The following is a 19278-nucleotide window of genomic DNA, read 5'->3' on the forward strand; positions in this document are numbered from 1 at the left end:
GGTAGGCATGACCCAGAGCCTGTGGGGACCAGCTGCTGGTCCCCAGCCAGTGGCCACTTGTGTGATGTCCACAAAGGCTGAGCATTCCTTATGGCACAAGGTGACTAATCAATAAAGGTTTCTGGAGTGAATAAGTAAATACTAGGCCATGAGCAAAATTGCTGGGAAAGCTAAACTTCCTCGGAAACATTAAGTGCAGACTGTTTGACTTCAGGGTTGGGTGTTGGTTGTTTTTTTTGAAAAGACACTAATTGTGATTCCTCACCCTGCTCTCTCCTTCAGCACTGGCGGCTGCTCCTGTCCACCCAGCCGCCCCAGACTCTCCTATCGTGTTTAGGCAAATAGAAATCCCACCTTCCTGCCACTTCCTTTCTCTTTCCTCCTGTTCCCTGACCGATTTCCTAGAAGAGTTCTCTTTACTTTCTGGCATCCATAGGATAACATCTTGCTTTTATCATCGTCAGCCAAAAAGCAGACACAGGAAAACATCCACCCTTTATGTCTCTCCTCATTGTGTCTATGTGGTAAAATAGCACCAGGAAAATGATCTGTGAAGGAAGTTGAGGGGGAGGAAAACCTTTCCTCTACCCTCAAGGTTCTTCTGGCTGGTTTCATAATCAAACAGACATGAGGCGGATTAGCAGGAGAAAATAACCAAATTTAATTACATACATATGTATGGGAATGCTGCATACATGCGAGTCAGAGGTAGAAACGGAAATTGAGGTCTATAGGACTTTCTGAGCTAGGGGTGAGGTAAGGTACCTTGGGGCTTCAGAAGGCAACTGCAGGGAGAGAGCATGCTCAGTAATAAGCAGTTTGCCCTGCCATATAGGTGGGTAAAAAGTTATTTCTGGTGATAACTCATATAATGGGCCAAACTCCTAATTTAATTTTTTCTAGGTAGTTAAGGGGAGGAGTTTCTCTAGGACCCTTAGAGTCTTGGTCTCCTTTAGCTCACAATAATCTGCAAACCCCTGCGGCACATCTTGGGGGACTCATTCTGCATCGCTGTAAAGTCCTCGGGGGTCACAAGGCTGCCATGTCTGGAGCATTAGGGACTAGGTTTCCACACTGAATTGGAATTAAAATCCTTAGTGGGCAGGCAGCTTGAGGACTGTAGTAGACATGCAGCAGTAACAAGTAGCAGTCATAAGGTGAGTGGGGAAGCTAGTTTGGGGTAGTACCCCTTAAAGCATACAACGGGGAAGGTATACTCCTCAAGTAAAATTCAGACAATGAAGACCTTAGCTTCATTCTAAAGCATATAACCCATGTTGGTATACACATCCCCATGTGAGAATAAGATCATAGAATCCTATTACAACTTTGTAAGCTTTTAAAGGCACATTCCCTAGATAGATTAGATAAAGGGATATACAATTTTTTTTGATTTTGTAAAAAAAAAATTTAAGCAATTCTTTTTAAAAAATATTTTTTAAATTGATTTCAGAGAGGAAGGGAGAGGGAGAGAGAGCTAGAAACATCAGTGATGAGAGAGAATCATTGATTAGCTGCCTCCTGCACACCCCCTACTGGGGATCAAGCCTGCAACCGCATGTGCCCTTGGCCGGAATCAAACCTGGGACCCTTCAGTCCACAGGCGGATGCTCTATCCACTGAGCCAAACCAGCTAGGGCTAAGCAATTCTTACAGAAATAACTTATTATATCTCTGAAGAATTATACTCAGTGCTAGCTGCTGGGTCTCAAGAAGGACATGGACAAACTAGGATGGTTTCCAGACCCTTTGCATACATCCCAGTCTGTCAGTGTCCTATGAGCCCTGGTTAAAAGAATGAGGCATATGAAATTACGTCCAGAAAGCAGAAGAAAAAGCTGGGTCCCTTTCCTCTTGGGAGATACTTCCCCAGACTACAAGAAGCTGGCTTGTCCGCCCCTTACTCCCACTCCTCCTTAATCTGTCACCTCAGGCTCTTTCTAAAGTAGGTTAATAGAGCACCAAAGGAAGGGACGCTGGTATTTCCTGGGGTCTTTCCTTCTGTGGGGAAGCAGTCATTCCCATCTAACAAAAGGGAAACACTAAGAAAGCAGCATGCATGGTCAAGGTGCCAAGGACAATCTTCTGCTACTTGAGCAGTTCTGGCATCTATTCCCCCACGCCCTTGACTCAGTATCCCCATGCTGTCCTCTGTCACTCTAAATCCCCTTCTGGGGTGCCTCACTCAATCTGTCTCTCGAGTGTTTCATTCTCCAAATCACTTATTTCTCCAATCTGAATATCAGAGACCAATCGCTAAAAGATACATGCTAATCAACACATCGAATATAAATAAAATGAAGAATGACAAGCAGAGATGTGAAGCAATGTAATAATAGTCTTATCCAAATGTGAGAATTTGACCCAATTCTCCTTGTGATTGAGGATTTTAAGATCATGTGGAAACTGAGGACATAAGTGAACCTATAATAGTGATTCGTGCATGGGTGGGGTCCCTGGGCCTGGCCTGCAGGGATAAGGCTGAAACTGGCTCTCTGACATCCCCCAAGGGGTCCCAGATTGTGAGAGAGCACAGGCCAGGCCAAGGGACCCCACCAGTGCACGATCAGGACCAGGGAGGGACTGTGGGAGGGCTCCAGGGCGTGTCTGGCCTGTCTCTCCCAATCCCAATCAGCCAGACCCCAGCAGCAACCTAACCTACAGGTCGGCGCATCTGCCCCCTGGTGGTCAGTGCGCATCATAGTGACTGGTCAAACAGTCAAACGTGGGACACTTAGCATATTAGGTTTTTATTATCTAGGATAATTGTATATAATAAAGACTGATTAGAATGTTAAGTTTCTTGAGGGGTAAGAGCTACATCTGTTTTTGTTTCATTGGTATATATGTACCCCCAAGTACCTAGGAAAATGCCTGCCATGTAATGTTGCAAATATTTATTTGTTTTCATGATTAGCTGGATAAACTGCTGATTTAATTTCAATTCAGTGGTTTGTGTTCATAAATTACTTTGATTTGATTTGATTATGGATTATTGCCTTCTTATTTGCTCCTTCATCTAATCGGGTGGGGAACATCCAGCCTGTGGGCCTTATAAGGCCTGCGAAATCATTTGGTCTGGCCCTGCCAAGGCATTAGGGGTGAGTTGATTAAATGTCTGACCAAATATAGCAGGCTAGTTTTTAAGCTGATAATTTTATATGGCCTGAGAATGATGTTATAAATATCTAAATGGCCATTGGCAGAAAAAAGGTTCCCAACCCCTAATCTAAATATTCAATTCTTTTTCATTTATTTTTTGGAATCTCCCACTTTTTCATGTCCCACCAGGGTCCTGAAGCTGTAAAGTACCTTGGATATGTGTGGGGGGAAGAGATTTAGAATACCTTTATTTGACCAGCTTCTTTCACTAGAGCTAAGCAGTATTTTTAACCACACTCTCTGCCCTGTTTCATCGGGTTTAAATAGCTTTAGCTCAGCCTGTGATCATTGTGTCCAAGCACATGTTTCTACTTCTTTTACACGCATTTTATTTCTGCTTCTCCATCTCCTTTACTGTTACCTCCTCTTCTAAATGTTGGTGCACCCTCGGTCCAAGTTCTAGTCCTACTCCTCCTTTTTATCTCTTCTGTCTCCCTAAGTGATCTCATTCATTCCCATTGCTTTAAATACCAAACACATGCCCCTGAATCCCAGATACATACCTCCATCCTTGATCTACCTTTTTAAGCTGCAAATCTCTATACTCAGTCTCCTACTTGGGTAAAACAAGCAAGACATTTTCATAAGTCTAAAATGGAACTTCTGATTTCCACTGCTCCTCCTCAATCTCTACTCAACCAACTACTCAAACCATTGAGCAATCTTGGGCTCTGATCCACTTCCTTACCCTCTAGTTCCAGTTCATGAGCATGTGTAGTCATTTTTATAACCTCCAAATTAACTCTTGAATGTACTTGCCTTCAGTTTCACTCCTCACACCCAAGTTGAAGCTAGCATCATCTCTTGTCAGGACTAAGGTAACGCATTGCTCCCTGCTACCCATCTTTGCCCTGGAAGTATTCGTCTGCACACAGCAGCAAGAAACTCAGTGACAGTGCCCTCTTAGCAGTCAGTAGGCATTGACTCCATATACTTGGGATACAATAACAAGTTGTCACTGTGACCTGCCAGGCCTACTTGAAGTGTCCCCTCTGTACTTATGCCCGTCACGGATGCCCTCTCCACCTACCTCTTCAAGCTTATGCTGTGCCCCTCACATGATGTGCTGGCTGTCTGACAAGTTTGAAACATGATCTCAGGCCTTGGAAACTGCTGTTTCCTGTGCCTGCAATGTTTTTTCCTCAACTACTTTTTGTTTGTTTTGTTTCTGTTTTGACAAGTTACAGACATCTGTATACCTACCACCAAAATTAATATTAACATTTTGCCATTTTCCTCAGATTTTTAAAAAAGATATACTTTTATATATATTTTTTATTTATTTAAGAGAGGAAGGGAAAGGGAGAGAGAGATAGAGACATCAATGAGCAGAGAATCATTGATCGGCTGCCTCCTGCATGCCCCATACTGGGGATCGGGCCCACAACCCAGGCATGTACCCTGACCGGGAATTGAACTGTTCATAGGTCAACACTCAGCCACTGAGCCACGCCGGCCAGACTTCCTCAGATTTTAACATTATAATAATAGAAAAATGGAAGTAACGATTGAGCTTTCTTCCTTATGTTCCATCCTTTCCTCCTTACTCAGAGCCAGTAATGGATATGGTTGGTTTCCTGCCCTGCATCCGTGTCTCCCTCCCTTCTTTCTGACACAGCCTTGACTTCTTTAAGGCACTCACACCTCCTCCAATCCCTCCCCACACCTTCATGTGCTTCAGCAAAAGCCAATGGTGGCCCAACTGTGGCCAAGAGACAGAAGAATGGTTTCCTGGGAGCTGTGCTCATTCTCCCCAGGGTACACAGTGGGAAGCTGGTAGCACTTCTTCAGGCTCCTACCCTCTTTATCCTGCCCTCAAGCATTTGTCTTTAGAGAACCAGGGTGGAACCAGAGGAGCCAGGCTATATAAATTTCTGATCCAACACCAAGGCAGGAGCTAAAGGTACTCTTGTTTGTTCAGTCTTCATCATGTCATCTGCTTGTCTTGCATAACTGTTGGCTCAAAACTTAGAGCAACATAAACATCACAAATAGAAGGAACTGACTTCCTAAATGTCTCCACCCTTCTCCCAAAACAGAAAGAGGATTCTTTCTCTTATAGCTAACCATTTTTTTGGTTAGCATATTATCTTACTATATTCTACTTATGTGTGTGTTTGTACTCAGTGCTATGAAAAACGTACACAAGGTTAAGTCCCCATTCAGACATAAAGTGTTTAAAATGACAATCAGAACTGACCTCTCTGTTTCTCCTCTCTGCTTGCAGGGTGCGGCATGTTTACTCTCCTGTCATCGGTCACGGCAGCTGTCAGCGGCCTCCTGGTGGGTTATGAACTTGGGATCATCTCCGGGGCTCTTCTTCAGCTAAGAACCTTATTAGTCCTGACCTGCCAGGAGCAGGAAATGGTTGTGAGCTCCCTCCTCATCGGGGCCTTACTCACCTCTCTCACGGGAGGGGTCCTCATTGACAGGTATGGAAGAAGGGCTGCCATCATCTTGTCGTCCTGCCTACTTGGACTTGGAAGCCTAGTCTTGATACTCAGTTTATCATACACGGTTCTTATAGTGGGACGCATTGCTATAGGGGTTTCCATTGCACTCTCTTCAATTGCCACTTGTGTTTATATCGCCGAGATTGCCCCACAGCACAGACGGGGTCTTCTGGTGTCACTGAATGAGCTGATGATTGTCATTGGCATTCTTTTGGCCTACATTTCAAATTATGCATTTGCCAATGTTTCCCATGGCTGGAAGTACATGTTCGGCCTTGTTATTCCCTTGGGAGTTTTGCAAGCGATTGGAATGTATTTTCTTCCTCCAAGTCCCCGGTTTCTGGTGATGAAAGGACAGGAGGAAGCTGCTGGCAAGGTTCTTCAAAAGTTGAGAGCCCTCTCAGATACCATGGAGGAACTCACTCTGATAAAATCTTCCCTGAAAGATGAATATCAGTATAGTTTTTGGGATCTGTTTCGTTCGAAGGACAACATGAGGACCAGAATAATGATAGGCCTAACACTGGTATTTTTTGTACAAATTACTGGCCAACCAAACATATTATTCTATGCATCAACTGTTTTGAAATCTGTTGGCTTCCAAAGCAATGAGGCAGCTAGCCTAGCCTCCACAGGCGTTGGGGTTGTCAAGGTCATCAGCACCATCCCAGCCACGCTTCTTGTAGACCATGTCGGGGCCAAAACCTTCCTCTGTGTTGGCTCTTCTGTGATGGCAGCCTCATTGGTGACCATGGGCATTGTGAATCTCAACATCCACATGAACTTCACCCATATCTGCAGAAGCCATAGTCTTATCAACCAGTCCTTGGATGAGTTGGTGTTTTATGGATCAAGAAACTTGTCAGCCAGCAATGAAACTCTTAGAGAGCCCTTTAAGGGGATCACTTCTCACAGCAGAAGCTCATTAATGCCCAGGAGAAATGATGTGGATAAGAGAGGGGAGATGACCTCAGCATCCTCACTAAGTGCTGGACTGAGCCAAACTGAATACCAGATAGTCACAGACCCTGCGGAAGTCCCACCATTTTTGAAATGGCTATCCTTGGCCAGCTTACTTGTTTATGTTGCTGCTTTTTCAATTGGTCTAGGACCAAGTAAGTATTTTATTTTTTATTCCTCCTCCTCACCCCTTATAAATGCTAGTGAATTGCTTTTGACCAATGAGAGCATCCCACTGCTATAGTATCTCATACACAGACCTACTAGAAGCAGGACATGGATAATATCAGAAGAAAGTATGCCTGGCTTATACCTGCTTAGTGAAATGTGCAGGGCCAGTATCCACCCAAAGGGAAGTTTGCAATTATATGTCCCACAAGGATACTTTAACATCAATTGATTGGAGGTGAACCAGACTTTGAAAGATATTTATTGTCCAAGAGAATATATTGTTTTATGAAAGCAAAGTTTACTGAGATAACATTTTTTTAAATATCATTCCTGAGTTTTTTCATAGGTGAGAGGGGGAAAGTATCAAGATTTTCTTAAAGACACTCTAGTGGGTGCATTCCAGTAATAATGAAGAAGAAGGGAATTATGAGATGGGAAGGAGAATGCATTATTTCTTTAAGCTATTTTATCACTAGAATAACCTCCCAGGGTACTTTACTCCCCCCCATGAAACAGAGAATGGGAGTCAAGTTACTCTTATTAAACAGAATACAAACAATTTACAGGGAGATAGCTACAGGATGTTTTGTTTTCTATAGCCAGTCTACTCCAATGACAAATTTTAAATCCTTCTCCGGAGCAAAGTCTCTCAGGTTTGCTAGAATAGGCTGTTTGTTGAAGTTCCCTAGTCTTTTAGCCTCAGCCTGAAAGTCTAAACCTCTCTGTCAAGAAGTTGTAAAAGGTCTTTTGTACATCTCCCTAGAAAATAAAGTGCTTACTCTATCATCCTCAACTCCCACTCCTCTCTCCTCTCTCTCTCTCTCTCTCTCTCTCTCTCTCTCTCTCTCTCTCACACACACACACACACACACACACACTTGGTATTAAAACCTTTGTTAATAAGGATCAAGGTCCAAACAAACTTGCTCAAATAAATAGAGGAGAGTACAGTGCCCAATCTAGTCAATGACCAAATGCTCTTGGATTTTGCCTCATAGATGGCTCCAGTGTTTATCTTTTCCTTCCCATTTCTGCTACCATTGCCTACCCATATGGTTCTTAGGTTGCTAGGAGACTGTAGGTCTCTCCTGTTCCAGGCCTTTCTCATGCCCATTCACCCTCTATTCCAGTATTCCTTAAATACCATTTTCCTCATGTCACCAATGTTCACACACCCTCCATGGTGTCCTACTATCTACCACATCAGAGAAATCAAATGCTTTACAAGATAAAAAGATTAGAAATTATCTATTCCAACATTTTTCTTTTATTGAAAAGAAACAAGAAACACAGGGGATTGAGATGACACAGATTTGGAAATAAAACCCCAGGCTTTGGAAGCCTAATTCCATGCTTTGCGTACCACTATATCACCATTCTTTGAGGGAAGAATTGCATGACTTTCAAGACCTTCCACCATCTCACCCAACTATATCAGGCTGTTTACACAACTCCTTGGGGTACCATTTATAATGTGGTTTATGGAGTTATGCTCAAGGGCCACCATTCATACAGGAGTACATACTACTATATACTCCACATGGACAGCAAAGTGAACAGTGTCCCTGGCATTGTGCAATGGGGCAATACCTTATCACTCTGGGCTTCTTTATTTCCCACTGCTTTACACTTCCTCGACCCTACCCAAAGCTCAATGAAATTCTTCCTACCTTTAAAGCTCAATGAAATTCTTCTCTCCTCTAGGAATTCACTTCTTTCTTAGAGGTCTTTATGTGTATGAACTACTAGTTATTTCTAGTGTAGAATAGGTCAGTTCTGGGCTATAAGAAGCCTGAATTTAAATCAGAAAACTTTATTCTAATCCCAGGTCTTCAGCCTACTGGCTGTGTGATCTTTAAGTCGACTATCTTCATGAAGCTGTTTTTAATCTATGAATTGGGTATAGTAATATCTGTTTTATGTCACAGAGTCAGCATCAGGTGAGCAAATGTATGTGTGGTTTGGATGCTACAGGGTATGATATAAATGGAAGTTTATACACATAGTGTAATGCACACTGTAATATAACATAGTCCTTACTGATACAGTTATTGCTACTGTATGTTTTGGTTTATTAGCTAGAATATGGTTACTGGATTATCAGCTCTTTGAGGAAAGAAATGACATTTTATATTTTTTTTCTCTCCCTTTAAGTGAGTGTAGCATAAATCTGTTTGAAAACCATGCACGAACACATTTGTGTTTCTAAGGGGGCGGGGAGGACTTTAAAAATAAGATGCAGATATAGGGAAAATCTCAAAGTGTGCTTCTTTACATGTGTTAAGTGACCTATGGGCAAACTAAGTAGCACATAAGTTAGAAATGCGAGGCGGCCAAAGAAACTCCTGTTTCTGCCAAACATCATCACGAGTTCTTTTGCAAAATAATTCGTCACATGGGCATGTGACAAAAATCTCTTCCTGTGTTTGCTCATAAGAAAAGATGCAGGGGAGTTAGTGCTTGGAAACAAGTAGTGGGAGGCATTTAGGGCTTTTCTTTGTTAAGTCATAGTTATTGGGACTTCCAGGCACAGAGGACCTAAAATTAGTCCCAGTTTTATTTTTTGTTTGTTTGTTTGCTTTGACACCTTTGCTTTTTGCTACAACCTGGAGAAGTGAGTCCCTTTGAGAATTTCTTAGACCCCCAGCAATACTAGTGAGATAGAGAATCTCAGAGTTGAAGGGGGTTTGGGTATGGGAAAGGGAAATAGCTTGGTTTCTCCAACTTATAATTGTAATGCCGAGGACTGAGCTAGGTATTCCCTCCCGAGGCTGGGAAGCATGCAGCCTGAGACAGAATTCCCATCAGCCACTTGCTCTAAGTAGAACAAGCAGCGATTTCCCATCTGTGGTTTGGGGCTATTGATTCTCCTTGAGCTTTTAGAAGGGATTTGAGTAATTTTCCTTTTTTTTTATCCCTTGCTAAGGATCAGTCATTTTTGTCCATATTCATGTTGTAGTTTATTTTTCTTTTCTAAAGAAAGCATACCACAGGAATTCCAATTCAATCACCAAAATTGTATTCTAGAGCATTGGTATAAGCTGCAAAAACCAGTGGGAGGTTTAAGAAGATTTTTATTAGGAGCAAGATTTTCATACTAGATCTTGAATGCTTTCTAAAACTTATTAACCTAATGTGATTATTCTCAGATATTTCATGTAGAGAGTTGGTTGCTTGTAATAAAGCAAATCCTTTCTGTAAATAGAGGTATAAAAGAAAATGCACATGTTGTTCTAAAGTAAAATCGAAAGCAAGATTATACCATTTTCATTAAACCTTCTTAAATATGGGTTGGCTAAAAAAAGCATTCCTTACTTGCATTAAATCATGCCATATTTCTTTTGCCAAAGGAGTGTTTCTATTTTTTTTAGGATTGCGTGTATGTTCTATGTCATTCCACTCTCTGGTCCTCTAACTGTAAAATAACAGGTTGCTCTAGAATCTGGAATTCAGGAGGGGAAATGAATTTGATACCAAGCAATCTTATGTATTATATTTTAACGCATTTAAAATATTATTCTAAAAAGGAATTCATGGCCCAAAGAGTTTAAGAACCTCAGCCCTGCATTTCTTTACAACTAATACTAAAATTCTTCCATCAAATAAAATCAGAATATATACTCCATTGCTTTTATTGGAGACTATTATTAAACATTTTGTTTTCCATAACTGACCTTTCACTTCAAAATATGTTCAAAATCTTACCCTTACTCTCCACAGTGTTTCTGGAGTGATCCCGATCATCGTTTTAGCTTCTTTTAATAACAGTATTTTTCTGTCGTGGTTCAAGCATCGGGGTAGAATGGAAGAGTCCTGACATTGTGAGGACTTAGAGCCACATGCTTTATAAGTAAAGCAGAGTTGAGCCCAAACACAAGGCATAAAGTTATTATCTCATGAGTTCATTTGAGGTGATACTTGTGTAGAAACCCAGCCTTCTTAAAATAGCAAATGTAACTCAGAAAAATGTGTGTAACTGTTCTGTTCACAGTAATTACCAGGGCTTTTCTAAATCCACAGATTCCTAGGTCTGTACAATTAATTAACCTCCTCTCCCATCTCGTGATTATATATATTTTCATTATGATCAAATGAAAGGAATTTGTCCAAGGTCACATATTAAGTTTGGTATGCGACTCTGACTGTCATTTTTTAACTACCTTTGTATTCATACTGAACACTGACTGACAGGTGATCCCCAATCATCTGCCCCAATCTCTTCTGTCGAATAAGCAGGAGTTCGGGCAAGAAAGCACACCTTGGCATGACCAACAAAGGAAGAGAGAGGGAAAGCCTGGGGGTTCACTGACTCACTCACTCATCCAGCACGTGTGTATTGCTCACCCAGATTCAGGGATGGCTGAGCGAGAGCCACACCCTGCCCTCGTGGAATGAGTGTGGGGACAGGCAATGAGCAAGAAAATGAAGAGAGGTGCTATCCCAGGTCAGGAAGAGAGAGGTGTTAACATTCAGGCAGAGGACGAGTGATAAAAAATGAAGAAGGATAAATGAAAGAGCATTCTTGGAGGAGAGTTATTTCCGATAGGATGGCCATAAGAGGCCTTTCTGTGATGGTGAAATTTGGGCCACGGCTCATATGAAGTGTGAAACTCTGGGAGAAGGGAGTTTTCAGCAGGGAGAATGGCAGGTCGAATGGCCTTGAGAGGGACATGAGCTGAAGGTTTAGGAGAACAGCAAGAAAGCCTCTCAAGGCTGTATAACGTGGTGTTTGAATTGGGACGAGGCTTTGGCATCATTTTGTGTCCTAGCCCCACAAGGTAGGACTTTGGACAAGTCAATTCATCGCTGTAGGCATCAGTTTCCCTACCTAGAAAATGGGGCACAATTGTCCATCTCACAGTGTAATTGTGAGGTTGAATGGAACAATCTGCATGTGGTTTAGTGTCTGGTCTGCAGCAGAGACTCAGTACATTTAGTTCCTAGTGCTGTTAAGTATCTGGCTGTGGTCAAACTGAGATGAGTAGCTCTGATAATGCCAGCACTGACCTCAGCAGGCATTTTGCTTAAGTCATGTCAGAACACAGGTAGTGCTTCATACCTTATGCTGAATTGTGATGCCATGGTCCTCCTGACCTCCCTTCTATAAACCATTTTAGTCGGGTCAAGAAAAAAAAATACATTGGTGGCTTGAAATATGGTTCAATTCTGGATGACCTACAGTCAAGAGAGCTTCCTAGAAAAACAGACAGGCGGTACAGAAAATCCCTAGGCTTTGGTGAAAGGTGATCGATGTAGGCTGAGAAACACCCAATGCCTACTCGTATAAGTTGGTGCAACTAATGTAGACTCTATGTCCTATGTGCACAAAAACTGTCTTGCTCACTGTTGTTTCCTTGGGCCTGACCCACAATAGGGACTCCATAAATATTTGTTAGATGAGTCAAAAACATCTCAGAGAGAGAGAGAGAGAGAGAGAGAGAGAGAGAGAGAGATGTTTCTGGACCTCTCTCAGCTTGTGATTAAAGGGAAGCTCTCTCTCTCTAGTCTGGGGTTGATACATCCTGATCTCCTCTGGCATGAATCTGAGTCAATATCTAGGGAATAAGAGATAAACGTGGCTTGTGTGGAACTCTCTGGACATTTGATCAAAAATTATATCTGAGTAAAGCTACTCAATTGAGAATTCAGGGTCATCCCCAATTCAATTGATGACTAAAGAAAATTGATGTTTTAAATGTACTAAAATTAAGGCATTTAAAATTTTTATGATGTTAAGATGTAATATTCATCCCCAAATATCTATTGTTTTCCCCAAATATGAGACCCAGCCCTTCCCCTGGAAAAAGAAATAAAGATTGTGATTTGCCATATTATGGGGTGGTTATTCCTATCTTGGTTTAATAGTTGAATGTTTTAAAACCTGTCTTTTTACCAAAAATAATTTAAGGTAATTCTTTCATGGTTTTCTGAAGAGAAATATGTGAAAATCTGAACCTGGAATTTGGGGGTTGTTTTTGCTCACTTAATTAGTATTAGAGCTCTTAGGAATATTTCAATGGATTATTTCAGGCTTAAGAATCACATTAAATCCCTCAGATATGAATGGGCAGTCCAAAGTTAATAATAGCAATAAAAGATCTTTGTAGAAAAATTATACCATAGCCACAAGTAATCAAACTCTCAAGAACTGCAAACTGGATGGTATGTTAGACCACTTGCAAACTAGCAAGGTGGCCTGTCACAGTTTTATGGATGTTGGCAAAAGAATGCATGGTCAGAGGCAAAGAACCATTTATTACTGCTAGCAATAGCAATAGCCAGAATGTCAGCAGCTGCACCAGTTCCTCAAGCCCCATGAAGAGGGACAGAGGACACCTACACACTTGATGGGTTATTTTAAAGAAGAGGAACTCCAAGCTTAAGGAACCCAAATTCTATATAATAAAAGGCTAATATGCAAATCGACCAAACAGGGGAACGACTGGTCGCTATGATGTGCACTAACCACCAGGAGGCAGACACTCAATGCAGGAGCTACCCCCTGGTGGTCAGTGCGCTCCCACAGAGGGAGCGCCACTCAGCCAGAAGCCAGGCTCATGGCTGGTGAATGCAGCGCTGGTGGCGGGAGCCTCTCCTGCCTCCGTGGCAGTGCTAAGGATGTCCAACTGCCAGCGTAGGCCCAAGCCCTCAGTTGGACATCCCTGAGGGCTCCCAGACTGCAATAGGGTGCAGGCTGGGCTGAGGGACCCACTCCTGAGTGCACGAATTTCGTGCACTGGGCCTCTAGTCTTTTTATAATAGACTGGAGGCCCGGTGCACAAAATTCATGCACAGGTAGCGTAAGGTCCCTAGGCCGGGCCAGCAATCAGGGCCGATCAGGGCCTTCCTTCCCCAGCTGCCGGCTGCCGGCCGGAGCCTTTCTTCGTTCCACGCCACCCCCTGGTGGTCAGCGCACTTTATCTTTAATTTACTGGACAGTAAAAAATACCTTTGCTTCAGATGAGACACTATGTCTATCTTCCTGGCACAAAGGCAGTCAGTCTCTTTGCTTGTAAGACAAGCAAGAGACCCATGGGGAACTGTCTCTCACCTCCAATATCCTGCTTTTCTGCTTTTAACAAAAAAATAGAATTTTTTTAAGGCTCAAAGATTATAGAGCCTAGCTTTGCTTAGTTTGGTTTTGTGGAGTTTAACCAGCTTTTTGGAGGATGGGTATCAGTAGGAAGCATAAGACCCATCTGCTGTAACACTTAAATTTATTTTTATTTTTAATCCTCACCCGAGGATATTTTGATATAAAGAGAGTGGAAGAGAGAGGAAAAGACAAAGAGAAACATTGATGTGAGAGCAACACATCGATTGGTTGCCTCCTGCACACACCCCACCAGGCCCCAGGCTGGGGAGGAACTGGCAATTGAAGTACATGCCCTTGACCTAAATCAAACCCTGGACCTTTTGGGTTGCAGGCCATGCTCTATGCATTGAGCCAAACCAGCTAGGGCTAAATTTAGATGTTATACCTAAATAACTCTAGCTCTTCAAATTTTTCATGTGATTTTTGCACAGTTAAAGATTATGACAACTCCAGAGATGTGGAACAATCGATTCTAATTTAGAAGTTTATTTAGCTGCTTCACTCTAAAATATATTGGTTTTAGAGCAGAGAGGCTTACAGGCCAGAAGGACATCAAATGTTTCAAAAGATACTCTTCATATTTTTCCCTAGACCCCAGGCCCCTGATACGCAGAACTATCACAGTTAGTGTTTATCATCCTTTCCCACCATTCTTATGATAATTACACATCTTTACAGAAAAGGTATATTGCACAAATTGTTATTCTTTACACAGGAGAGCTTTGTTATCAAGTGCAGCCATTACACAATCATACTCACACACAGGGTTTGTGTTACCTTTAAGATCTTGCAACCCTTTTATCCCCCCTTTTTAAATCTTAGGTTTCAGTAATTACCAATATTCATACTGCTACTGCTCGTTTTTTAGTTAATTAAGTCAGAGGTCATTTTGATTGATTAAAGTGGTGAATTATTTGATCCTCTGGTGTTAGGAATTAAAATAATGAAAAATAAACAAAAAAATAGTGTCTGAAGGGTTTTACACTATATTTGCACCCAAACAAAAGAGGCAAAACTTTTAAAGAAATATTGTACTCTTATCTAATTAAATCCTATTTTCCTCTTTGGAGTCAGATGATGAAGCAGTAGTACTAACAGAACCAAGGAGTCTAAAATTGCGTTTGTAGTGTTTGGACAGAATGACACCATCCGTCTGTTACCGTCAGCAACTGTTCACATAGTACGTCTATGCTGAACTTTATTTCCAGCTCAGCACAATCATAGCCCTATGACCTTGAAACTTAAAAATATTGGACAGTAGCGATATTAAAGAGACAGACTAAGGTTTTAACACTATCTTAATAAGCACAAGCATTCATTTTTTACTTTATTATTTTCCAGAACACAAGGTTACGAAATTTTCCAAGGAACACTTGCAACATTAAAAACTATAAACTTTTCTGATTGAAGTCTAAAGCATCAGGCATGAAAAAGTACAACATAGAATGTTACATCTGAAACTTGACATTCAAGTTATAGTTTAAACCAGAAAAGACTAATTTCTTATAGCTTCCCTCCCCTCTCCGCGCCCCTGCCCCCTTGCATTTTGAACACTGATTCAGTGGTCTGCAAATTAGGATATGCATAGTTGCATACTCCTGGGCTTTATTTTCCAGAATGGTCCTTTAATGATACTTCAAAGGAAATAAATTTGAATTTCAAAAAATCTGTTTCCTAACATTTCTCCTTCCCCTCTCTCCAGTTATGTGTTCTTCCACTTAAAAGAAAGCACACCTTTTGCCCATCAGAAATCTTATGATACATATCACACATTATAAAATCCCCGGAAACACTAATTAAAGAGACGACTAGAAATACTGATGTAGGTGTTGGGTGAAAAATGACTCCTATAACTAAAAAATATATTTTTATTGATTTTTTACAGAGAGGAAGGGAGAGGTATAGAGAATTAGAAACATCAATGAGAGAGAAACATCGATCAGCTGCCTCCTGCACACCCTCTACTGGGGATGTGCCCGCAACCAAGGTACATGCCCTTGACCGGAATCGAACCTGGGACCCTTCAGTCCGCAGGCCAACGCTCTATCCACTGAGCCAAACCAGTTAGGGCAAGACTCTAATAACTAGATAATAATCTTTTTATAAGCCTAGATGTTTTCAATAATTTGCTTTCAACAAAACTGAAGTATGACCTATACAAGTTATCAGCTGATATTAGAAATAACTTTGGTTGTTAATTAGAAGAATTGAATGACTTTACTATCATAAAATTTCTTCAACTCCCCATCCACTTTCATTATTCTTCAGAACAATAAATTTTACCTATTTAAAGAGAATACATGAATCATGTAATTCTAGAAGTAAGTGACATTCACCTTGGAATGTCTTGGTTTGTCATTTAAGAAATTCAACTTGGGCGAATTTTTCCCCCCCACAAGGCCAGGAGTGAACAAAACTCAAAGAGATTTAGAGAAGAGAGAATACAATAAATAAATAAATTAATTAATTAATTAAAGCTACTAACACATCATTGTTGATGTGGGAGATGGTGACCTATGGTGGAATATATTTTTTAAAGACTGTAATTTTCCCACTTAGGGAACTTATGAGGCCAGAACCTAGACATCTGGTTGGAAGAAAGTGGGTATATTCTCTTTCTAATTCACATGAAAGTAGCCCTTTGCAATGAGAGAGATGGGTGTGCTGCATGCTACTTGCAAAGGCGATAGAAACCGTAGGAGTTTGGCTTCACTCCTACAAAGTATAGGATTGGCTCCTGGGCAAATCAAGTTGTTAAAAAATCTGCAGCCAAAGCACAGAACTTCCTCCAAAGTTGGTAGGAGTGTTCTGGTGAGAGTTTCAAAACTTCCATGTGACTTTCAAACCTGCGGCTACCACACCAGGTGGTTCAGGAAGAGCTCCAGCCAAAAGGAAAGTGTGCCCGGAGCGCCCCAAGGTTTAAATCTGGGAGCACAGGGAGAGAACTGACAGCCTCAGTGGGAAACACTGTGCCAGTGGCAGCAACAGGGAGGAGGGAGGGGATGCGCATGGCGGTTTACATGTGGCAGGGCTCAGTCATTACCACTGACGGCCCCTGTTAATCCAGGTCCATGTCCTCCACTGCACACAGAGCCGCTTTAACTTATTGCCCATCATGGTCTTTTTATGACACTCTGTGCAGCCATAAACACTCTGCAGATTTCATCAGAACCAGGCAGGTTCTGACAGGCAGTCTGATTTAATATCATGTGAAATGTGAGTCCAATATCTGTGCACAGTTATCTCCCAGCAAATCCGTGCAGCATAGGGAAGACCTGAAAGACGTGCAGATGCTGACATTTGTAGAGAGAGATATTGCTGAGGTAGTCCTGGGATGGTGGGGTTGCAGGTGGAATAATAGGGGTCAAGGAGAATTGTTTCAGGACCTGCTAAACTGCAGTGGTTGAGCTCGCGGTAGGCATTCACTTTGTCCCTGGATACTCTCTGGATTCCTCCCAAGCAAATAGCACATAGCACCTCCTGTGGGCCATGATCAGGGAAGGGGACAATGAGGACAGCCAGAGAGAGCCACCACTTCTCTACTGTGGCGTGTGGGAATAGCTTGATTTTCCTTGGGGGAGAAATTAGGCCATCTCCTTTGAAAAAACATCAGTGGTTTTAAGAAACTTTACATTATAAATATCAACATATCAAATCCACAGGTGAGGGTCTGTACCGTTGTACGAACTGAAACAAGGCTTCTCTGCCTGTCCTGTTTGGGCACTCACAGCCCACGCCCAGGGACACGGAGGCCTGTGAGAGTCTGGCTCTGTCTTGCTCCTAAGTCCTGGAGAGGCTCTGACCCTTTCAGTAAGTTCTCTCTTGCTGCAGGTGCCATTTTGGTTTTTATTTCACTCTCTCTGGATCTGAAAACCTGTGATTTTATGGTTCTGAAATTATGGTTAAAATAATGTTCTCCTTATTTTTGACTTAGACTCCATATTAGGAGGTGAACTATCCTTGTTGAAACACATCAATTTTGTTGCAACATCCAGTCTATGAGATAAACCAAGGCTTCAGTTCTGGAGTTCTTTCTCTGAGAAGTAGAATTTAGAAGGAATTCAGAATTCTTTCTAAAAAGTAGAAGCTTTCAGCAATGCTACATTATCTTTTGAAATGTCAGCTGTAAGGTTTGCCCAACACGTTTCCATGAGAGACTGAGGGAAGTCACTTTCAATATTCAGTGCATTGCCCACTGACTGGTCAGACTGCCCGAGGGCGTGGCTCGGTGCTGCATTGGATACGTGCCTCGGAAAGGCTCTCAGTGTGGAAACTGGGTGCTCTTAGGCAAGCTCTTGGCAGTTCAGACTGAGCACTTATACCTAGTACCTCTTGCATCTGTTCCATCTTCTGGTTGGCGAGACCACACTTCCTGTAACAGCAGGACCATCTCATTCTCTTCTGTGGCCAACACGGCTCTGATGACCTCAGCAATGATAATCCCCAGGTCCCACTAAATGATTCCAAGAGGCTTCAGAATGAAAGGTGGGAAAGGAAAGAACGGGGTTAAGAGGGGATGAGGTGGGGATGGAAGTAAATCAAGAAAACCTGTGCTGCCAGGTTGGCGTGGCTCAGTGGTTGAGCATCAACCTATGAACCAAGAGGTCAAGGTTTGATTCCCAGTCAGGGCACATGCCAGGATTGTGAGCTCCATCCCCAGTGAGGGGTGTGCAGGAGGCAGCCGATCAATGATTCTCTCTCATCATTGATTTTTCTATCTCTCCCTCTCCTTTCCTCTCTGAAATCAATAAAAATATATTTTTTTAAAAAAGAAAAGAAAACCTGTGCTAATGCCCTCACTTAAAGAAAATGAGCGTGTGCTTCCCTCCCCTCCTCCTCATGGCTGCTAGAGCAAAAGGCTGTTGGGGCCCTCTGCTCTACCATGAACCATGTTAAAGACCCATGTCAGGAAGGGACACAGGGACATTGGTCTGTGGTATAGATTGTTTAGCTTCAAAAAGTAGGATTTACATAATTTTATCTTGTATTTGACCCAAGGACAGGTTATTACAAAGGCTTCACCAGAATGATGCAGTTGTCATTCTACTCTGAGCCAGATCCCAGTCTTGATCCCTTCAGGCAAGGCTACCGGAGCACTGCACTGATCTCTAAGGACAGAATCTGCAAGAACCTAGTGAAGGGCAAGAAGTGGAGGGGAGTCATATAGAAGTATGTTTCTGAATTCCTTGTGAATTAGAACACTAATAATCATGGTCATTTTCTTCCAGGCTTTAGAGATAACCCTATATCAATTTACTTGGAGAAGATAAACAAGAAAAAAAATGTTTTTCCTGCCCTCTTCTATTATTTTTTTATTTTTCTTACTTGAAAACAGCAAATTTACTAGGAGTAGATGTTTCTACAGTGTGGTAGTATCATGGAAGACATTCAATTAGAGGCACAGCTGACTGCGTGATTCTGGCATAGGTGGCCCGG

At 42.0% G+C, this 19278-nt stretch overlaps 1 protein-coding gene across 1 annotated transcript in view; it reads left to right on the plus strand.

Moving 5' to 3' along the window:
• SLC2A12 (solute carrier family 2 member 12) overlaps positions 1–19278 on the plus strand; it is a 50798-nt gene that overhangs the window by 13549 nt on the left and 17971 nt on the right. Inside the window, 1 exon segment of the mRNA XM_006084459.3 lies at positions 5390–6730. Coding sequence (XP_006084521.1) covers positions 5390–6730 — 1341 coding nt within the window.

Source organism: Myotis lucifugus, unplaced genomic scaffold (assembly GCF_000147115.1).
Source record: "Myotis lucifugus unplaced genomic scaffold, Myoluc2.0 scaffold_11, whole genome shotgun sequence".
Classification (NCBI taxonomy): Eukaryota; Metazoa; Chordata; class Mammalia; order Chiroptera; family Vespertilionidae; genus Myotis; species Myotis lucifugus.